Below are 24,402 nucleotides of genomic sequence, written 5' to 3'. Positions count from 1 at the left end.
GATATTTCCATGACTACCATAATATATAAGGAAATATAATAAATTCAGTTTATAGATTCTAGGAACAAATAAAATATTTAAGGAACGTGTCTTTAATATATGTACCATATATTTGTCAACAGTGATTTAAAATAATAATTTAAATAATCAATTTTTTGTATGTTTGTTTGTTTTTCAGTTTTAAAAAAGTAAGTAAGTAATAATCACATATTCTGTATTGTAAAATCAGGGTACGAACAAAATAATAAAGAAAAGGCTCTCACCGGAAGAGGAAAATTGCGGAAGGAATAATGCCCGCGGGCTGGGATGCACAAATAAAACCGAAAAATGCAATCGGAATCTGGGCGCAGACACGCTAATCAAATTAAGCGCAATATTTGGCTTTCATATTCCAGCTTCCGCGGGCTGAGTTCGAATGAAATGCAACCGGCGACTGGCCGCGGGCATTAATTACACTTAAATGTTGACCACATGCCAGGATTTGACAGAGACACAAAGTCAATAACTTGGCCAAGTGCAACCCTAGGCCCGCTCCACTGCGACCAAGTCCACTTGGCTTTGTCCAATTTCCCCTGAGGCCGCCGACGGCGGTTGCATTTTTTGACAAATTCTCTTGACACGCATGCAGTGTCAACAAGGCGTGGGACAAAAGGGGCAGGGGTCTGCGATTAAATCATTAAATTCATACGCTCCACGGGTTGCACTTTTCTCAATTCGCACTGGCGCTTTGTTCAGGCTTGCACTGGGAAAAAGTTCCAACCAACATTATTAATAAGAGAAAAGATACTACACATCAAACAATAACATAAGTAAAGCACAAATGCATATTAAAATATGAGATTTTAAAAAAGATAGTCCATTTCAAATAATAAATGTATCGACAGAAAATTTTAAAACAAGGCATTATAATTAGAATATTTTTTTTTTAAATATCTTAAGATCTAAAAAATTTATAATTGATAACTAAGCTATTTATTTGTTTTAAGATTACTTATATTTCTCTCCGTGTGGTATTATACCATCTGAGCTTGACCACCACCCCAGGAGATTGTCACTTGCTGATTATTTGGTTTCCGTTTTCATTAAAATGCACACATCCCTTTTGATACTGCATCAATGGTTGCATTGGTTTTTTGCCCTTTTAAGCAAATCCCTTGGTTTGGGTAAATGCTTTTGGGGCATTTTTTAATTAAACGACATGCAGCGGAGTTCTGGATTTTAATGTCACCACCTCGCGCTGTGGGCGGCGATGCAACATTCGGTGGCACGTGCAATATGACAAATATTTTAGGCACACAATTGCAGACTTGGAGTGGCAGTCGGGGTCACCAAAGTACCGAGTGAGTGCTGACCAATGGATGACTAATTCGCTCTAAGCCCGTCGATCTCTTTGGTGTTTAACACTTCTGTCTGTTAAGCTCTGTATACAAGGAGATACTATTTCTGATTAGTAAAAATGATTTTGTAAAAGAAAAATATAGTACAGTATAGGCTGAATAAATACATATTAATTTTATTTTTGAGCAAACAATCAAGCAAGTTTATTAAATGAAAAGAATGGTAATAAGTTAGTCTGTTTGTTGCACAGGCTTATATGTAATGTGGGTCTAAGGGCTGACATTGGGTGAACTTACGATTAAACTGGCTAGGAAGGGCTTTTAAAAATACTATTTATATTTTCCGGCACAATAAAAATTAATAAACAACGTATTATTGGCAACGAAAATTTTTGTTATTCAGGAAAACAGTAAAAATATATTTATGAAAACAAGTTGGCATGCTCTTTCATTCTTATTTGGATGTTTATTATTTGTAGTTCGTCCGTACTTTTACATTTTATCCTAATGTTCCCACCCAACTGAACCTGCACTGCACATAGTACATTAATTTTAAGTTAAACAAGTAAATGAAAAATGAATTTTACATTTTCATTTTGGCATTTTCGCTTAAAAGCTTTTCCGGCCGTGGCAGAAGGGGTAGAAAATAAACGAACGGAGAGTGCCGGCGTGGTAACCGAGCTTCACTTGTTCGGCCACGGCTGACTTCCTGCCAGATTTCCTGGCCAATCCCCCACTCCCTCCCCCTCCTTTTTTCCCCATCTACAACATACTAAATAACCTTGTTAGCGTTTTTAATTAAAGGTGTAAATATTGATATTTACCCATGCAGACCTGCACACAGCTTTTACCCCGCATCACCACATTAACCCCCTGACGCCGGCGGCTGCTCGCAACTGCTGCGGAAATGCATTTTCGCAAAAAGTCAAATAAACTATGTGGAAATATGAGCCGGTTATTAAATATGGTTATATGCGCGTTTCGCCTTCGGTGGATAAATGTCGCTTTTTGCAGGATTATGGGGAAAACCCAGTTCGGCTTGACATGCAAATTGTAAAGTTAAAGAAACTCTTAAATAGAATTCTGATAAGGTCTAACCTCAAAACAAAAGGAACACAGTTAGATTAATAGATCAGAAATATCTGTTTACGATAGTCAGCTAATAAATTAGTTATTAGGCATCAAAATTTGATTTTTTCAACATATTATTGGAAAAGAAAACAGCAAAATGTCACACTAATCCGTTTAAAGTACTATCATATCACAAACTCCCAATACCACATAAAACCTTTATATTTGTTACTTTCTTGAATTTGAAATTTTTTTAATAGCCTCAACATTAAAAAACATATATTGATGGACTTATCTTTGCACACATTAGTAATTAATAGTAGTAATTAACAAAATTAATCGTTGAACTGAAAAATCTATCTTCCTACTAAGGCATCTAGGTGTAAAACTCGACCAGCATTTTCTTGCCCATCATCTAAATATAAAACATGGCACGTTAGAATTATTCCCCTGCCTTTTGAAATCATAAAACGAAACCCTCCTAACAGCCGCAGGCTATTAAAACGGCAAATGCCCTCAAAGCCTCTCCGGTTCGCATCAATAACGCACACTTGACGCTCCAAATTAAATAACCATCATCAGAATCAATAGAAATGCGGCACAGAAGACAGAGGCCCCCTCTGAACACACATACGATGACACATCCCCAGCGATTCTCCAGTGTCCAGGGCGCCCAAATTGAGTTAACTCTGGCCTAAAAGCGTAGCCCCACAATGTAAAAAGGACCAGTTAAGTTTTGTGCAAAAAATGTTAATTTTAATTAAGGCCTGCTATCGACACCCGAACAGACCGATGCATTTTGAGGCACTCCACTCCACTCAGCTCAACCGAACTCCAAAGTGCAATGCAGCGCAACTGATGCACTTTATGGACAGACCCGGCAGGATTGGATTGAATTGGCTTGGTCGGGTGCACTGTGATAAAAGGAAACACCCTATAACTGTATCAAAAATGTTGTGCTTTTTCAAAGAAGATGATTTAAAATAATTTCTTTTGCTTTTAACTTAAATGGTACATTGCTCGAATACCTTTATTTATTGTTTTGTAAGATATGTAACTATTCCAGATTTAATTTAAAGATATCTATTAATTATTATTAATATATTTTTTATACATTAGCTAATTTTATTTAAAAAAAATATGTATCACATCCAATTTATGCTTACTTAATAATACTTAAATTTAAAAAATGAAGGAACGTTTTTATATAAATAGACATAGAAATATCTTACCTGTTAATATAAAAGCGTTACATATGTCAATTCAGATCAAAGAGGTTATTTAAAATATTTGATTCGTTAAAACTTTTTTTTTATAATATAATTAACTTTTACCATTATCGAGTTAGGGTTTTTTTTTATAACTAATTAAACAGTCAAGAATCGGGGAAAACGTATCTTAAAAAATAATTTAACATAATATCTGACGTCTAAGTATTATACTTAAAAAGTGGAATATTTTTTAGTTATGGATTTTTAATTTTCTAAGAAATATTCTAGCTGTGTAAGGTCTGGTCTGGCCTGAAAACGGGACCGAAATGGAGCCTGCTCTGGTATCGTGTTCATTGTGGTCGTGTCATGGACATGTGTAAACATTAACACAACATTGTTGCCCACCCACCGAGTGGGATGGAAAGAGAGAGTGATACGGGACAGACAGAGAGGGAGACAGCAACGGACATTAGTTTGAAAGGCCATGCAACAATTTGTTGCATACCACACATCGTCAGCGGCAGCCAAGCGTTGCTCTTTTATGGGACGACCTGAAGGGTATTTCGAAAAGGGCATCATAATTTTGTTATCCAGTTTGTTAGGAATTCGAAACGCGGATAAGGTGGCAAATAATATTTGAAAAGCAAACCTATATAGAAACTAATGGAAATACTTGGGAACTTTATTTGCAAAATCAAAAAAAAAATGCTCTTTATTTGTGCTTAAATGTCTACTATACTTGTATATCGGATACAATTAGATATTAAAATCAATATTGTTGTGGTTATTATTTTGAGAGTACTCCAAGTTCGGTTTTGAATGAAAAATGCTCTTTTTTCAAATTTTTATTTTCGCATATTGCAGGGCCACTTAAAAATTTAAATTAGCGCTGGCCGAGTGAATTGCATTAGCGCGCTTTTTAATTCGCTTCGTAAATATTTCAGCTCCATACGTATGAATTTTTCAGCATTTTAACGCGTTGGCCATGCTGATGATTATCCTGCGGCTTATCAGCGCCTGAACAGGCTTCAGGCAGGACATCCTGCCCTCCCCCAACCCTCTCCCCCGTTATTGAAAAGCAATTAAAAAATACTGGCACCAAGCGAGCTCGGAAATTATTGAATTATAATGCACTCGCGATACTCGACTCGGGTCAGCTCATAAATATAAATAGGTGTGTGCATTTTGGAAGAGGATTGACTACCTGGATGTACTTTGTTCTAGAGACCTTTGGCTTATATTGTAATTAAAAGTTTAGGCTGGGGTCACCCTTTGTATATTGCACCAAAAAAAACATTTAGATAGATGTAGATAAAGTTAAGTAGATTAATCAAGTGGTTTCGTAAAATGTTGATTTAATATATTAGCTCACTTTTAGTAAATTCCAAAACTTCATGACATATTTTAAAATACACAGATTTTCAGATTCCCAACTTTCTTTATATCACTGATTTTAGGTATTCCCTAAAGATATATTAAAATAAATACATTTATGTAAAGAAATATTCATCTTTACCTAGTTAAATAGTTTTCGCGTAATATTTTAACAAGCCTAAGTATTTTCATTCCAATATACGTTTTTTAAAGGAATTTTTAAGCTGATATTATGAACCGTGGTAATATTGTGATTAACAGTAATAAATCATTATTAAATACAGTTCAATTTTGCAAGAGGTACAAATTGAAATGAGGTTGAAAGCTGTCCCTTAACTTTAAGCTGCACATATGTGGTAACAATCCGGCAATCTGCTTATTGTTATTAAATTCTCATCTCGTCTGACCTCCCCTGACTCGCCCGCTAATTGCGCCTATCGGATTACCAACGCCAAAAGCTATTTTCAATAACAAACTGAAAAGCAAAGAGTGCAAAAATGAAATTTTATAATTGGCTTTTTGGAAAAAACTCAGCCAAAGTGGGGAAGATAAAAACAGAGACTGCTTGGCGTTGCATACGAATATAATTAGCATAAAATAAAACAAACATCGAGACCCGGCGCAAAAATATTAAATTTCAAGCAATTAAAAAACGCACAACGCTGAAAAGCGCGCTAAGGATTCTGGCCCCCAGCAAAAGAAATAAAAGGGTTGCAAGCAATATCAAATTACCGGAAAGAGAGCAGTCAAAAGTGGGTTCTCGCTTTTTTATGTGGCTAAGACAAACAAATAAATTGAGGAATTTTATTTCTGGCCCAAGAAGCTTAGAGCCATAAACGCAATCAAAGCCAATCCAATGCAACGACTCGGCAAATAGTCGTAAAGGTCATAAAAATTGTCTTAAACGAAATGAGCCAACCTCCCTTTTGCCTTTTAAGTCGCCCGCCCTCTATTTTCCCTCTGTAAGTACACCATTTTTTGTAAACTGTGAACAGAACGATAAAAATTTCGCCCTCAACACCTGTGACCACAATTAAGCCCCGTTAAGCGATTTCAGGAAAAATGAGAAGAAGGAAAACTTTTCCGCAGTCAAATTGAGTTAAAACTCGACCGAAAAAGTTTTTCAGCGGCCAATTTTTTCTGACCTCGCCCATCGGTCGAGACTTCTGCGTGCTGAAAGTTGATAATTTAATTGAAGTTGTTAACAATTTTTTCTTCCCTTTCACCAGCATTTATAAAAAAGGAATTATATTTTATAAATAGAAAAAGGACGGCGGTGCCTTATTAAAATTTTTGAAATATAATTAAAGTCATGCTGAACTTAATTGCCCAACTGACAAGGGTGTCCCCATGCTAAAAAAAAAAGGTTCTGCAAATTTAGTTTAAGGGCTTGGTGACGGAGGTAGCCGTGATTAGCAGGTGCTCATTTTATAAATAAAAAAAAATTAAATTAAAGGTCTACTAAACTGGAGTATAACATTTAATTCACGAGATCAGAAAATTTAAAACAAGAGAAAGTTAACTAAACAATTCAGATAAAATTCATTTTACAGTTTTAAAACGAATACATAAATATTCACTTGCTTATATTTGTAAGGATCAACAGAAGTATTTATATACAAATTCAGACTCAATCTGAGATGGTATATTTCATATTCCCTTTATTTTAATAAAAAAAGGGTGATACATTTTATCCATTATAGAATAACCCAGGATTAAAAGTTTAAATGTGTTCAAATCCTATTCGTATTTTCAATTTGGCAACAATTGCCTGTAATCTAAAACTCAACCGGGAGTCAAATACTAATAATGAGAGCAGACAGCACCCCACTCCCACCGTCAAGTATCAAATGTTTGGCCGACGGCATAGCAAAAAAAATACAAAATTACCATATCGAAATCAGAAAAAGAAAATGATACCAGGAGCAGGACACACATCCCCGAATTATTTGTTTGGGGAAGCGAATCATTGCAATTATTTGTGGAATGCACTTTACTGAGCGCACTTTATTGAGCGCAAAAGGAAATCGAGGAGAGCGCAAATTGAAACAAAATGAACAAATCAGGCAGCAAATTTGCATGCGACAACATTTTCCTCCTTCGTTTTTTTTTTGGACCAGGGGATCAACTTATTGGCAATTTTTATAGTTCACTGAGGGTTGCACACACTTTCGGGGAGGGGTGTGCTATTGGGGTCTGTGTGCGAATGCCAGTGCAAATTTATGTTTATTGAGGCAAGAATTTCACGATGTCATAAGAGTTGCTTGATGGCAAACGGAAAATTCTGCCTTGGGAAATCGAATTTGAGTTGCTCTATGAGGACAAAATGGTCTATTAATAAATGAAACAACCATTTTTATAAAAAAATAATTAAAATAAATAATAATAAATAGTCCTTATAATTAGGAAAGACCATCAGTTAACAAAAAATTAGCCTTAGCAATGACACTGAACAAAAAGTATATACCTTAAAAAAACAAAGACTTCACAAAAATATGACTTGATAAAAACTTTTTGAAAATTTCTTGGGTACTGAAAAGATATATTCTTTTTTTCAAGATTTCTCTACCTTTAAAAATGCCCGTCCTAATTAAGGGTATCCCACAATTGTATGCAAATATCCAGGCCGCGGCTACCTCCTCCATATCATATCAATATCCCGGGGATGTCATGGCAACTTTATTTATGCAAATTTCCGAACCAAATAAGAAAAATATTTCACTTGTCCGCTGCGTTCTTCCTTGCCAATTTCTTATTTAATTTTTTCGTGTTGTGTTCGCTCTGGTTTGGATTCCTTTTTTTTTATTTATGGCAACTAATTTGGCGGAGTGGGCGTGGCCACTCGTACACAAATCAATTCCACTACATTGAAGCAAAAATCAATTGGAATAATGAGGAGGGGTATTTTCAAGTAGCAGACAGACAGTCGGGGATCTGAACTTGAATATCTCAGCCTGGGCCGGGCAATTATATCTGAAGGATTCGAGTGCTCCACTCCACACCAATTCACCTCGCTTCACTCCGGCAGAGAACAAGTTTATCTGCTCCTGCCGATCCTTTTTCAAGTGCAGACTCACTGCCTGCAACTCAATTAAAATGAGCTCAGGTGTAAATTTTATTGAAAATGTTTAATTGCCGGGGACTTGGCATCGTCTGGTCTCGCACAACCTCACCTCATTATCTGCTCCATTATACTCGCAGCGATTTTTACTTGTAATTATTTGTTTTTGTACGTCTGACTCACACACACCGTTGCCCAATGTCCTTTGTCCCAGGATTTATTTATATATATATATATATATATATATATTTATTTGCCTAAGCTGCGCCTGACATTGTCCTGACGATGACGATAATGCCCTCGATGATGTCGATGGTGCTGCTGATGCCGTTCCTGAATGTGTCTGTACTTATGTAAGAGGAACGGAGCTGAGGACAATGCGGAGTGCCTTGTTTCGGATGTACAATATTCGACGAGGGGAGGTTAACAGGTAAGTCACTGAGACAATAAATTCTAAAATTGCAAAATGCATTGTATCGTCGTTATGGAATTTTCGGTCTCAGGGGTTAATTTTAATAAAACAATAACATATCCTTAATTTTGTTTGTTAAACATTTTTTTTACTTAACTTAACAAAATTTGGAAAGAAATATTTTCAATACAATTTAGGAAAAGAGGACCCAAAAGCAATACAATTGAATTTTATTTTGTATTTTCCTATTTAATGTTTTTTTAATATGTTAGGGGCAATACTTAAAATTATATTTAAAACACTTAAAATCTATATTTAACGACAAAAGTTTTAATCCAGACTTTAAGTGTGCTTCTTTCACTTTCTCTCTGCTACATGACCAGAATCTAATTTTTACTTTTTAAAAATAATCGAAAATTAATCAACTAACAACTCCTAAATCGGCCCTCGCCACTAACTTCCCTGCAGACTTAGCTAGCAACGATGTCCTGCGGCGCCCGCTGCACATTGAAATTTACACAATTAACTTAATTGCCAATAGTTATGGGCCCACTTCTGTTACCAGTTTTCCATCTCATATCTACCACCCCGCGACTCAAGTTGTTGTGGCAACAACACTTTGTTCACACTCTGAAGAGGCAGCAGCCGCAGATCTATTTAATTTGAACAATTAATATGCCCGAATGTCAAACATTATCTAATGCCGAGGATGAAGTCACGTGACCGCACGAATGCAAAACAGATTTGCGTGATGAATTTATGACTGACATTGATGGGCTGCCCCGAATCCAGCAGATACTTCAAAACATGCAACAGAGTGTGGCAGGGGACTCCATACCCTTTCCCACATTGTTGCTCTTTTTTCACGCCCGCTCCTTTTGGGCCATCCTCGTTTTTTAACCCTTTTCCTTCGGCTCGATCTGGTGCTCATCGTAAGGGGATTACGACGTGGGTCGTGTGTCTGATGTTGATTAAACTGCTCCCATCCAAAAGGCTCTTCCGCTTTATAATTTATGCAAGTTACGGGAAATTCGATCCGCCCGCATGGTCTAAAATGGCTTCAAAGTTGGGCGCAGTCAATTCCAGTAAAATATAGTTGTATCTAATGGTATTTAACCTTCTAAACCCTTTATTAACCTTGTTGTTGTAATATATATTTTATAATATAAAATATCGAATAGTGCTTCACTGTATAGAAAATAAAGGGAATAATCATTGAAAACTTTCTAGTAATTTTCCCAGAGTGTCCTATTCTCCTCACATATCCCCTTTCCTCCGTTACCGCCACAAGAGAAATCAAAACAAAAATCAACATTCTGCAATTAATAACAAATTAACATGATGGGGTCCGTTTTGGGCGCATGGCCGGAAGTGAAACCAAAACCGCGCTGGCCAAACATCGATATAATGAAATGTATTTGTACAAAAATTAAGCGACAAATGCCTCTCATTTCGAGTCCCAATTTGGGCTCGGCCATTGGGCATTGTGTTGCGGCGTGTGATCAGTTCGGCCCTCAAATATTTACACTAATCATTGTAAAACATATTCCTCAAGTGCCCCGTAAACCGAAACGGAAGGAAGGAAGGCCGAAACAATGGGAGAGGTCTCAGGATCCCCGGGATCTCAGGTCCAGTTTCGGAGTTTCGTTTTCAGGAGAACAAGGGAAACCTGGCACGGGTCACGTGCCTCACTGCACGTGTCCCTTTTAATGACCAGCGAATTGTGAAAGGAATATACACACACAGACTCGTCGATGTCCGCGGCGGGGAAACCCGAAAAAGGAAAATCAAAAGGTAATATTTTGTAATAAAGTGTTTCGACCGTATCATACCGTAACTTATGTAGCCAGTTATAAATTTTAAGTCATTAAAAGCATTCATATTTAGGTGAACTTTAGTTTATTGTATCTAAATGTATCTAAATAGTACAAATACACATTAAATCGATTAATATATTTAAATATAAAAGAATTTATGAAAAGGATTTTTAAAAATTAATTTCAAGAAATTTGATAACACTTTTCTGAGTCTTATATTATCTATGTATATTTTTATATTAAAAAAAATTTTTGGAAATCTTTGCAAAATTTAGAAAAAAAACCAGTCAAATTTTAAATACCCTTTCTGTTTACAGGGTATCGAAAGCAACGCGTTGTTCCTTTACTCAGTCACACAGACACGCATTTTTGTGCTATATTGAAATCGAATTCAATGAAATTGTTGCCACGCTCGAGTTCCATTAGACAAAAACCAATCACAACAGCACGGAAAGGTGGGAAACCGTTGCCTCCGAACCACCCACTCAATTGTTGGTCAGTTGAAAATATTTCGACAATTTGCATGACCCCTCCACTTCGCTTCACCCCTCGCGTCGTACAAAGGAATATGTCAGGCATCAATTGAACTCTTTTCTCTGCCGTCAATGGACGTATTTGCCCGGACATGACCGAGTCCACCCGTCGAAGGACCCTTTTTAATTGAGGAACTTGGCTGCGGAGTGTGGCCAGTAACCAGAAACAAACAACAACAAGCGGATGGCAGGCGACGCCTAACAATTGTCCTTTGGGCAGCAATGGAAGGACAGCAAATATTGGAGATTGTGGGGAAACCGAAACCGAAACAGGGATGTGGGGTTACGGTGGGAATTACGGAAGAAGGGACAACGAAATGGAGGTGGCAAAGAGACGGTGTGAATAAGCCTTGAGTAAAAGCTTACAGATCATTACCCAGAGTTTTAAAGATTCAAAAATATTTCAGTATTTTAAAATAGTTACCACTAAAAAAAAATGTTGTGCTAACCTTTCACTTATTAAAAGATGTTTTTTGTGCTATCCAAATTTGTTTCCTGCAGGCAAAAATGAACATTTATTTACATCGCTTTAAGGAAAACCGGTAAAATTCAGAGTAATATTAAATTAAGAGCAAAGCCATAAGAGCTAACCCAAAGCTAAACTTCTAGATTCCATAACTTTAGATTTTGGATTCCGATTTAGACGTGGGATACCTCTTTGAGTTTGTATATAAATTCTCTAATAATATTTATTAAGAGTGTTCTTACTTACGAGGGTGAAAATTTTAACCCATTTTCATGTTCGCTTTCTCAGTATTTCCAATGGGTTTCAGAATGGGACCCCAAAACTGCACTTCTAGATTTCATAACTTGAGTTATTGTAGGCCGATTTTGACGTAAGTTACCTCCATGAGTTTGTGGTTAAATTCCCTTATATTCTGCATTCAAATCGTACTTTTAAAAGTGGGTCCAATTTTTAACCCATTTTCATGTTCGGTTTTTTCGAATTTCCTATAGTTTTCAGAATGGGACCCCAAAACTGCACTTCTAGATTCCATAACTTTTGTTATTGAATCCCGATTTTGACGTGAGATACCTCTATGAGTTTGTGGTGCAATTCTCTAACATTCTACATTAAAATATTACTTATAGTCGAGGGTCCAATTTTTCACCCATTTTCATGTTCGATTTTTTCGAATTTCCTATGGTTTTCAGAATGGGACCCCAAAACTGCACTTCTAGATTCCATAACTTTTGTTATTGAATCCCGATTTTGACGTGAGATACCTCTATGAGTTTGTGGTGCAATTCTCTAACATTCTACATTAAAATATTACTTATAATCGAGGGTCCAATTTTTCACCCATTTTCATGTTCGATTTTTTCGAATTTCCTATGGTTTTCAGAATGGGACCCCAAAACTGCACTTCTAGATTACATAACTTTTGTTAGGGAATCCCGATTTTGACGTGGGATACCTCTATGAGTTTGTGGTGGAATTCTCTAACATTCTCCATTTAAATATTACGTATAGTCGAGGGTTCAATTTTTAACTCATTTTCATGATCGATTTTTTCAAATATCCTATGGTTTTCAGAATGGGACCCCAAAACTGCACTTCTAGATTCCATAACTTTTGTTATTGAATCCCGATTTTGACGTGGGATACCTCTATGAGTTTGTGGTGCAATTCTCTAACATTCTACATTTAAATATTACTTATAGTCGAGGGTCCAATTTTTCTCCCATTTTCATGTTCGATTTTTTCGAAATCCTATGGTTTTCAGAATGGGACCCCAAAACTGCACTTCTAGATTCCATAACTTTTGTTATTGAATCCCGATTTTGACGTGAGATACCTCTATGAGTTTGTGGTGCAATTCTCTACCATTCTGCATTAAAATATTACTTATAGTCGAGGGTCCAATTTTTCACCCATTTTCATGTTCGATTTTTTCGAAATCCTATGGTCTTCAGAATGGGACCCCAAAACTGCACTTCTAGATTCCATAACTTTTGTTATTGAATCCCGATTTTGACGTGGGATACCTCTATGAGTTTGTGGTGCAATTCTCTAACATTCTACATTTAAATGTTACTTATAATCGAGGGTCCAATTTTTCACCCATTTTCATGTTCGATTTTTTCGAATTTCCTATGGTTTTCAGAATGGGACCCCAAAACTGCACTTCTAGATTCCATAACTTTTGTTATTGAATCCCGATTTTGACGTGGGATACCTCTATGAGTTTGTGGTGGAATTCTCTAACATTCTACATTTAAATATTACTTATAGTCGAGGGTCCAATTTTTAACTCAATTTCATGATCGATTTTTTCGAATATCCTATGGTTTTCAGAATGGGACCCCAAAACTGCACTTCTAGATTCCATAACTTTTGTTATTGAATCCCGATTTTGACGTGGGATACCTCTATGAGTTTGTGGTGCAATTCTCTAACATTCTACATTAAAATATTACTTATAGTCGTGGGTCCAATTTTTCACCCATTTTCATGTTCGATTTATTCGAATTTCCTATGGTTTTCAGAATGGGACCCCAAAACTGCACTTCTAGATTCCATAACTTTTGTTATTGAATCCCGATTTTGACGTGGGATACCTCTATGAGTTTGTGGTGCAATTCTCTAACATTCTACATTAAAATATTACTTATAGTCGTGGGTCCAATTTTTCACCCATTTTCATGTTCGATTTATTCGAATTTCCTATGGTTTTCAGAATGGGACCCCAAAACTGCACTTCTAGATTCCATAACTTTTGTTATTGAATCCCAATTTAGACGTGGGATACCTCTATGAGATTGTACTGGAATTCTCTAACATTCTACATTAAAAATGTTACTTATAATCGAGGGTCAAAATATTACCCCTTTTCATGTTCGGTTTTTTCGTAATTCTAATAGCTATCAGAATGGGAAGCCAAAACTGCACTTCTAGACTCCATAACTTGAGTTATTTTATCCCCGTTTAGAAGTGGGCTACCTATATGAGTTCGGGGTAAAGTTCTCTTAAATTCTACACCCTTATTAATGGTCTAAGTTCGTAAGCCAGAAATTGTTGAATAAATGTATGTTAGTAGTTACATTACTTCTTTTTAACCCCATGTATCAAGAGTACAAAGTCACAACCTCGCAATTCCGTCCCCTTTTAAAAGTCTTCTTTAATCAATATGTCGAAGCATATTTTCAAGTCGAAGATTCATCATGCAAACTAAATCCACTCCGTGGTGTTCATATAGGCAGCTTAGACACCTCAGAATAACACGCAATATATCAACACGAGAGAAGGAGAAAAACAAGGGAAGGAGCTTCACTTTGCCCACTTTGTAGGTCCATAAACAATTCATTTATTATCCTTGCAGGCTGCTGATCTGATCTAATGCTCCAGGCTTGATTTACTGGCAGCGGCTGCAAATCATCGCCCAAGTCTGAGCCCGAAAAGGGATAAAGACAATGGTCATATAGGGAAAATATGAATATATTCACTCGCACCCCCACCACATCGAATTCCGAGGGGGTGACATGTTCATGTAGGCATGTGCGATAAATTATCATGTGCGTTGAGTCACAATTTTTTCCCACCTCCAAAAGTCGACGAGGTGTCTGTAATTGGTAGTCAAATATGTTTGATATATTGGATGGATTTGCTGGCAGACAATTTTATGATCGCTAAATTTATTTGATGCATGCAGTGCACGCCCCCAAATTGAAGCCCTCATCAATTCCAATTGTTCTGCTTCGAGCAAATCCTTCAAAACAGAATTTATATGTGCTGTTAAAAAACGTAATGTACAGAAACTCGTCGTTTAAAAAAATTAAACGAGTCAAGCCAATTTTTTAAGAACTAATAAATATAATCCAATAAAAACAAGGGAGGGCAAAGGTAGTACCGCAAAGTTTACAAACAACCCCCAAGTAAAAAATGTATAAAACTAATTTTAAAAGAAAATTGCAAATAAAGTTGACTATAAAAATTATTTTTAATGCGCCGCTTTTACATCGAATGGATGTTAGGGAAAGGTTCAAAAGCTATGGAAGACTTTAAAACACTCTGCCGAAACAGTTGCAGTATTTATTAAAATAAAAATGCTGAAAAAATTAATAATTTCTAAATATTTTCGAAACATATTATTGTTTTAGAACCTATACAATTAGTACTCACCTAAGACCTAAACATATTTTAATCAACTTTTAATCTAAAGGCATTAAATTCAAAGTTTCTCAGCTTTAGAACCAATACCGAACAAATTAAGGGTATATAATGCCCTTCTTGTTAAAATATTTCACATATCCGAAAGTACGTTCTTGGTTCTCCTCATAAAGTCAAACATTTTGTGTTATATCATTTAAATTAAAAGCTGAGCTGACAATAAAAAGTACACAATAAACATTAACTCTCCTTGGGGCTCAACAATTCAAAAATCTCCATTGTATGTATCTGGTCTGTTCGAGCCGTAAAACATTTAATAACAACCGAATCGGTTTTTTGATATGCCCAGCAGACATTTCCTTGCCCAACAACCCTCAAAATTGGGAGTTTAAAATAAAAAAGAAATACTTGGCAATTGAATGCCTTGAATCATTCGAAAGTAACAAGTGGGGAAGAAAGTTTAAAGCATCAAAGTGGCACTTTGTCGCCTTTTATGCTTACTTGAACTGACCGCACAAAGATCCTTGCAGAATCATTCCGAATGTTTCCCTTGTATTGCTTGGATCTCCCCACGAAGAAAGTTAAGCTAAGTTTGTTGTCCCTTTTTTTTATGGCCAAACTGGACACACATAAATTTTCCTACTCGTCTCACATGTGTCGTGACCATTTTCCCACAGTTGTCCAACGCGGGGGAGGGAAATCAAAAAGAAATTATTCTTGACCCATCGGAGGGATGGAATTTGGGAGTGTTTCAGAGTTCCCTTTTTGTATAATTTCCATTTAGTGTTTAAGCCAACACCTCAAAGGACCCGCAAAAGGGTCCGAGAACTGACGAAGATGAATACTCCATTTGATTTGCATACTCCATTCGGATTGAGGTTCGGGACCAGACAAAAGCCTTTTCACTTGCTGACAGCAAATGGCTGACCTAACGAACCATAAATTAAACACGCTTTTGATGTCTTAGACGGTCTAGAATGTTTATTTACTTTAGTTTGCAGGACCATGTTTGTCCTTAAAATTCGATTATATGAAACCACCCAAAAATAAATACCATTTACGGGAGGTTTTTGGTTTATATGATTGAACTTGAGAATTAATTGTAGTGTCTAGGGGTTGTAGAGTGCGGAAAGTGCTAAACAATTTGCATAAATTACGGCGGACCAGGGCACAAACATATCAACCCGGCAATAAATTCAAGTCAGACGCCTGGCTTAAGTCATCAAAATGGTAACACCACAAAGAAAAATTGCCGGGCAGATGAAATGAGGAGAAAAAGTTTTCGGGTAAAACAAAAAATGAAAAAATGACCAAGCGTAATTCGAAAAAAAATCTACCACGATAAAAAAATTTCATAAAGAATCTTGAAATTTAGTTAAAGTCATTATTTTATTAAAACAACAATTTTATGTCGAAGATACATATTTAAATAAATAAAATATATATTTTTCAGGTAGCCAACTGTACGCAGAGCTTAAAAATAATTACTCATCCCAAAAAAAGTTTGGCTGCCAAATGAATTATGCTGCAAATGCCTCGTTATTAATTAGACTCATTTGCCACTCGAGCTCAGTCGGAGATTGTAACCATGAAGACACCTTAATTAAATGTCTGTCTGCGGTGGATGAGTTCCAGATTCAACCGCAGAGTCAAAGTTTTTCGACCATCCCAAGGGTGGTTGTTGCTCATTGTCGTTCCTGCTTTGTTTTTTGCCAAATTATTTTGCATATGAGAGTTTTTCGGCTCTACCCTGATGATTGGACTCCTGTCCCTGGAGATTTGTCATTTTCATTTTCATAAATCAATTGGTTAATTAGTGCGGCACTTTTGGTTGCCTGCTGTAGACAATGGAGGCGATTAGCCATCAGTTTTCGGTAGATGAGATTGCTGGTTAAAAATTTTATGGTTTGAGGTAATTATTTTTGGAAAATAGTCTACTAGTCTTATAACAGCTCACTCGTAAACTAGCTTAATATTATCTGCCATTTGCAGCACATACTATTCCTAGACGTATTTAGATCACTTGAACCATGAATAAAGCTCAATATTTATAGAAAACTATTTTGGTTCTAGTTGTTTATTTTAGTTTCCACCTCCCATATTCCTAGACGTATTTAGACCACTTGAACCATGAATAAGGCTCAATATTCATAGAAAACTACTTAACTTCTAGTTGTTTATTTTATTTTCCACCTTCCACAAACACAAAGCAAATAAACAATTAAATAAAGCTGCCCAGACAATCAACAATCGAATCTTTAATCCCATTTAGTTTGCGCATCGAACTAAAATTACTTCAATTTATTTTGATGGCCAATATAAAGGAAAAATGCGTAAATAGCTGGAAATATAAATATTTTATACGTCATGGGAATGGAAAAGCTTTAAAATGCAGGGGAACTTTAAGCTGCCACTTTAGCCACTTTATGGCAGGGAAAGAGATGGAAATAAATAAAGAAAGAGGGAGCAGGACGAAAGTCGAAGGATGTGGCTGCCATTTAATGTCACTTGGGCGCAACCATCAAGCATAAAGCCCTTGTATCCTTCCACCTCCTTGAAAAATAACAGTTTACACAAGAAAACAAAACAAAACCCAGCCATAAATGCGGAACGGGAAGCCACATGTGAAGTGTCCTGGCTTTGACTTTGACTTGAGGTGCATCCTCCGAAGTGCGCCAAAGTGAAATGCATTTCAGCAACAATTGTTGCCAGCTGTAAATAAACACGACTTGCCACGCCCCCTCTGACATGGATGGCAAACAAAAAAAGCAAACACTGCCATGATAATAAGGTATATAATTTAATATCAATCTGACAGCCAGAAGGCAACAAAGTGCCCCGGCGACGAAAACGACGCAGCGTTTTGTGCTACGTTTTGTGTTGTGCCAGTGTTGGAAAGGTAAATACCCTATAATAGCCACTAACGCAGAGCTGATATCGATTGGCGATAAGTGGGATGCGACGCAGGGAAGTATGGAAATTAATCGGGAAATGGAAATTGTACAACTGTACTCTAGCTTTCGAGAGCTATTACTTTGCGTCCGTTCCAAAAAGAAGTCAGGATTCAGTAGACCTACAAATTTATATTTCGTTTTGGTATCAGAAATACCTGCCTCTGATATTTTAAAAAATATTCAGATATATTGTAATAGATTGAAGCCATAGGCAATGTTTGAGATCCTAAATCACCTTTTATAATAATTTTAAAGAGTTCTATGTATAATTTTAGCTTATACAAATAATAACATCTATAAAAACGGTATTGTTCTTATAATCCACCTAAAATATTTGGGAGATTGGATAATCTTCATTCAGAATCAAGCCTTCTTGACTGGCAACCAACGATAATTATTCATTTAAGAAGGGTATCCTTTTGTCTCTCCTTGAAACTCACTTTTCTGGGCGCTGCTCCCTTGTAATTTTTTCCTGCCGTCTTGTTTTGCAGTTCGTGTGCTGCACATGCCCCGGCGCACTTCACTTTTATACGAACACGGTGCACCTATAGCTGTATATATATGCATTGTCTGTCTGGAGGTACTCAAATGCTACTCCTTCGATGCGATGCGTTTCGTCCTTTGGATCCCATTTCTGGTCCTTTTCTTTTTCCCTTTTTTGTTTGCCAACTAAATAAATGCAGTTTGTGTGTGCGCCTGCACTTGTTGTTTGTGTTGAGCCAAGCAGAACATTTCCATTTGAATGTTCTTTTAAGCGAAAACAATTCTTTTCTTTGTTTTGCTTTCGAGAATTTCTTTCTGTGAGTTTTACAGGTATTTTGTAAGTGATATGCCCAACCCCTTGAATTTCGCTCGAGTGTTTAGCAAATTAGATCATGGATTTTTCCTCTGATTTCTTGGGGTTATCATCGCGTGGATGTCATTATCGGACCCCGCCCACTCACCTGAACGCCCCCCAAGGTAATTTCCTTTTGTTGTGCACTCTTTCGTATATTTTCCCTTAAAGTTCTTCGGTTGGATTTTATTTTACATTTTTTATGCGGCCACTATAAAAAAGTTTTTACATTTTTTTACGGCACTTATTTCTGCTTTCTTTCTTATTCTGCGCTGCTTCTTACCCATTTTATTCAGCGGGTAACAAAAGAAGTTTTTTGACGGCGAGTGCATTATATTTTGGACTTACGGCGAGTAGTTGATTATGTTGATTTGTGGAATTGATTTGGCAGAGTGTAAAATGGGGACCCACACAGACACTCCTTTTTACCATAAAATATTCCTGGCATGTGGTTCGCAAAATGTTAACCGATTGTTCTTAGGGTCGTACGGAGATGTAAGATGGGATTGGTTGTTTTAAAATAATGAAAAATGGTAGAGTGTGTTATAGAGTTTTTAGATGTCAATTGTAGAACGTAAAGGGTAAAGGTGGAACATTTTCGGGTATTTTATGTAAGTCTTCTTAAAGTCGAAAAAGTTTATATATAATATAATATATATATATATATTAACTATAGTTAAAAAAATTGAAATTGAAAAATGTTAAAAATCTCTACCGTACCTTTTAAGCCGAGAGAGAAGTCGATGTTTCACATGTATTAACCATGAATGCATTCTCCTGTAATTGAGGAAATTTCGAATCGAAACCAATAAGATCTTTAAAGTAATTATTCGGTGTATCGCAGTTATTAAAAGGGTCAAAAACTATTTTTCACATGTAATCATAATTGTTTACTTGTATATGCTAACAAAATAAATGAAGTACATTAAAAATGCCGTTTTAGCAAGCAAGTTAAAAGAAACATTCTTAAAAAGAAACATAGTTATACACATGCTTGAATTTGAGAGGGCTAAAAAGCCGACCTAAATTGGTCAAGGACACGTCTAGGCAAAAAAAATAGAAAAGGCAAGGACGGAAACTAAGTCACATCAAAGACAAAGTTTCGGTTGAGCCGTAGAACAATTCGAAAACTTCCCCTTCGTAATTCGAAATTAGAGAAAATACAAATGAAATTAGTAGGAAAATCCTTTAAGATTAGGAATATATGAAGAAACCATTATTGTGTTAATTATAAAGCATTTTTATTTAATAAGACTAGAAATGTAATTGAAGTAGACAACGCAATTTCGAAAAGTAGCCACTACCGTATAGCAAAACCAATTCTCCTTAAAATTCTAAGCCGAAAATATATGTCACGGAAATCTAGTTCCAAATTGTCAGGGGATTTTCTTTGTCGAAAACTTTCCTTTCCTAATTCGGAAAACGTAAGGAATGCCGTATCATTTCGAAAAACACCCCTTAAAATTCGAACTTGAAACCCAACGTTGGGGTAAGTAACGTAATGGATAATACGAATACGTAACATGCCACAAGTGTGACTCTCTCGATTTCCTTTGAGGAAACGTTTACTGCACGTGATGAAAGTAGCTCGACATAACGGCACAGATATAGACAGAGAGAGAGAGAAAGGGAGAGTCCGCCAGAGAAAGGGAGGGAAGATAAGGAGCAGAGAGCGACTGAGAGAGTGAGAAGGGATGAGGGCGGAGAATTCTCCCGCCGTTTCCCGGGTATAAATACGGGTGTCCTGCGAGCCGAGCTCTTCAGTCGAACGACAGCCCGCCAAGAGTTCAGATCTGGAAAGGCAGGAAAACCCTGGAAAAGTCAGGAAATTTATACAGTTCCATTTTTACGTAAACTTTTGAGAGACCCAAAATGGCCATACCATTCTTTGAGGAAGAGCATACCTCCAATTCCGAACCGAGTGGCGATCAAGTGGATAGTCCCATGGCTTTCTCCATAGATCCCGGACATGATCAAGTGGACTTCGAAGGACCTCCGTCTGCCGCCGAGGAAGTCCCCCAGCCGGGAGCAACAAGTGAGCCAGTTTCACCGCCGAGCGCCGAGGAGCAACTGTTGGCCTGGAAGATCCTGGCACTCACCATGTGCAAGGCCCTCAAGCAGTTTTACCTTCAACACAAGGCATCCGGAAAATCCAGCAAACTAAAGGCCACCGTTCAAATTCAACCGCAGGCGCAGTAAATATTTTTGGTATAAAAATATTTAACACCAACTAAGGCTCCTAAAAGCGCAACTTGTGATTACTTTATGTACGTTGGTGAGAACTAGCGCAGCCCCGAAATTTTCGAGAGAGAAAGAGCGAGACAGTGACAGAGAAATGTGAATCGATTTCCCAAGGAAAAACCCAAAAAACATAATAATTTTTATACATGTATTTTCTTTGTCGGAAATTATTCCTGCCCAGAGTTTCTAAATTGCCGTCGGGTTACAAAAAAATCTAAAAATTTGGAGAAGCGCAAATGTGATAAATAATTTTGCTAAAAATATTTTCAGTCCAAATATTTGTTTAGTAAACTTATTTAAGTTAGTTTTACTGATTTAAATGATTAAGTAAAGTTCTCTTAGAAGGTCGGCCCAGTGCAAAGAAATGTGAAGGAAAGAATCTTAAAAAAAATATTGGAGAATGGTCCGAAAAGATTAAAAACAAAATTTTATAAGCAGCAGCTAGTTTTCAAATCGAAACCAACTTAGTTGATAAGCCAAACTATTCTATATTCTATACCTACAAATAGTTACAACTTTTTTACAAACAACTCTCTTGGTGTCTATTTATGGGGAAATTTTAAAGTTTCAACTTCCTAGGTAGAATGCTTCTTCAACTTAGCAAATAGTTATGGAAATATATTTTTTAAGCAATAAACATATATATTTTTATATTTACTTTGCCGTCAATGTTTAAGCTGTGTGTGTGTCAATTTAGTTTTTAAATCTATACTTATAAGCAATATGTGGCTAGGACTCTATGCAGATTAATCGGAGAAGAGGCGCATTTTCGCGCCACGAGCATAAACATAGTACAAGTTCAAAAGTAGAAATATTTACATACATAACCAAAACTACACATCTTTTAAGTAATTTAAATGTAAGTTAAGTAAAACAAACCATATGCATAAAAAATGAAATAAAAATATTATTGAACTGAAGTATACACTGTTTATTCAAATGGGAGAGGTAATGAAGATTATATTTTTCGGAACGTTCTATTTTTCAGATTTTAGTTTATCAGAGCTCAAAAAAAATGAAAGTATACTTATGTATGCCCTAGAATTTAAAAACATCAACAAGGTGATTGATGTTAAGGAGCTTAATTAAACAGGATGCCTTTGTTACCCATTTACACCTAAAAAATCAATGTTTATTCATATATTACAATTTAAAAGAACAACAAAATTGCTTCTTAAGTTTTTGAGATTTTTAACATATAACAATAAAATTGATATCACATTAGCGATTCAGGTGTTTGGCGTGTCCAATTTAAAAAAAAAAGGTTTCAAAGTTGATCTTGACAATGGGCTCATATTTCTTAGCTGTGCAGTCGAAACCGAAGTCTGTAACATTTTAAAATTTGGATAGTCAATTCAACATAAAAAAAGAACACTAGTTAATTAACTTACATTGAACATTTCACTGATAACCATTGTGGATAGCACTTTGCCACCTCAAAATGAGTAGCACCTTTTACCCCTCATCCAATCATTTGGAAATGGTTACCGGCGGCAAAGATCAAAGCCGTTTGTTTCACAAAGGACACTGAATAGTCTCCCATATTCCCTCATCCCATTTTCCGGATTCATACAATCGATGCGGAAAAATGTCGCGTGGCGCCACCCAACCAACTTAAAAATCTGCCTTTGGGCTAAGCTCGAAAAAAGAACGACTGAAATCTTTCAACTCTCGATTTTTTAATACGCTTTGTATAAGGCAAATAATACTGGAGAAAGGTTGCTGATGCTAAGCTGCTTTTTTAATTTTCTAAAATCCAAATAGACGATTCGTTTTAAGCGTCGTCCACCGAAGCCATCAATCAATGGACGGTCGGATCCATAACAATATCAATCAGGACAAAAACTGGCAAAGAACAAATACCATTTGCCAAATAAACTGTTCCCCAGCCTCTGAAGACGATTTTAAAATTTTTAGATATTTTTCTTCCAGGCAGATAAGCAGAAGCCAAAGGATTTTCTTTTTTTGGTTTCAGAAATGCGCATTATGAGGACGGTTAACTGTCTGAATTCAATCAAATGTCCCCCTGGGAATTTGCACTTTTGTTTGCTTTAGCGTCCACATATGATATCGTATCCTTCATCCTTCAGCAACCCTTTCTCCGGGAGAAAGCGGTGAAAGCCTCAAGTGCATGTGTGTGTTTTGCGTGCGTCCAGCTGGGTTTAAAAAAAGTAGGGGTGGAATGGTAAAGTGACCCGTAAACAAACAGTATCCCATTTTTTCAAAATAAGCAACAGATTTACGGGACATTTTAGAGGGTATGTGGTACCGTACTTAAAGATATTAAACATGTTAAAAAAATGGGAAAGCTTCGTTGAAATTGAGCTTCTGATATTAATAATTATTAATTCTTCAAACCATAAATAACTATAAAATTACTTTACCAAAAGTGTTTAAATTTGTTTCAAAGTATTCAAGTATGATTCTCAAGTACCAAAAAGTCTATTCCATTTTAAATAAAAACCCTCTCTCCATAAAAAACTCGTTCTGCAAACACTCATATCATCAAACATATACTTAGGTATTTCGAAATTTGAGTACCTTTCGAGGCATTTTTAACCTAATTGAAAGTACACAAACTTACTAAGCAAATCAATTGCTTTTTCCCAATATTTTTTCTTCTGTCCCGAGGGTATGGAATGTTTGCAAAACTCAAAGGAAACTTGAAAATATACACAAGACAGGATTATTAAAAATATATTAGAGTTGGCTTTGCCCTAATGAAAGGGGGCTACCGTTGGTTCAGACTTTTTTCCTGCGAGCTCTGTTGGTTTTTATTTAGGAACGTGCTCAAGTGCAGATTCATTGCATTTCGGTTATTCTTTGGGTTGGATTTGTGGTCATCATTAGTGTGCTTTATTAAGTGGAAATAGAAGTAGCAACTCTAGCTGGGTTGCTTTAAGCACAAAGTCTTTAATCCCCCTCTCTCAAGGTCGGCCTTTGAGCAAAAACTGCATATGTTGCATCTTCGAGCACGTTTCGCTTGGAATTGCATATGTTGAACGAGAAAAACACGAATGTAAAAACCAGGGGGACCTAAATCGGTGCAAATTTGTTTACATCTTTTGTTTATGATATTGCAAAAGGGTTGGATGAGCAAATCTGGGTCAAGGTGAAGAAGCATTCCGAAGTGCACTCAACTGGTTTTTCGGTATGATGTTGCAGCTTGCACTTTTTATGTGGGGAACTCAGCATGTGTGTCAATTGTTCGTTAGTGAGTTTAAGGGTTATCTAGTAAAAAGTAAAGTTCTTTAAGAGAAAAAGTGAAAAGTCCAAGTACATACTCACCTACAAAGTCTTGTAATCGAAAATAATTTTAATTATAACATTATTGTTTGCGACACAAAAATTATATTGTTTAAGCAAGCATTTTTGTATCTGTTTTAAAAGACTAAGCACTACATTCTAAAAATCACACTGTTAAACCATTCTAAAATTAAAATCA

General features: G+C 36.3%; 1 protein-coding gene across 1 annotated transcript; it reads left to right on the top strand.

Moving 5' to 3' along the window:
- Positions 1-20,492: 20,492 nt before the first annotated feature.
- On the top strand, positions 20,493-21,815 carry LOC119553765. Its single transcript, XM_037864372.1, has one exon. It carries the CDS (start codon positions 20,589-20,591, stop codon positions 20,913-20,915), a length of 327 nt encoding a protein of 108 aa, XP_037720300.1. The 5' UTR covers positions 20,493-20,588; the 3' UTR covers positions 20,916-21,815.
- Positions 21,816-24,402: the final 2,587 nt, after the last annotated feature.

The sequence above is a fragment of the Drosophila subpulchrella genome, chromosome 3L, assembly GCF_014743375.2.
Source record: "Drosophila subpulchrella strain 33 F10 #4 breed RU33 chromosome 3L, RU_Dsub_v1.1 Primary Assembly, whole genome shotgun sequence".
Lineage (NCBI taxonomy): Eukaryota > Metazoa > Arthropoda > Insecta > Diptera > Drosophilidae > Drosophila > Drosophila subpulchrella.
This window is presented reverse-complemented; position numbering and strand designations above follow the sequence as displayed.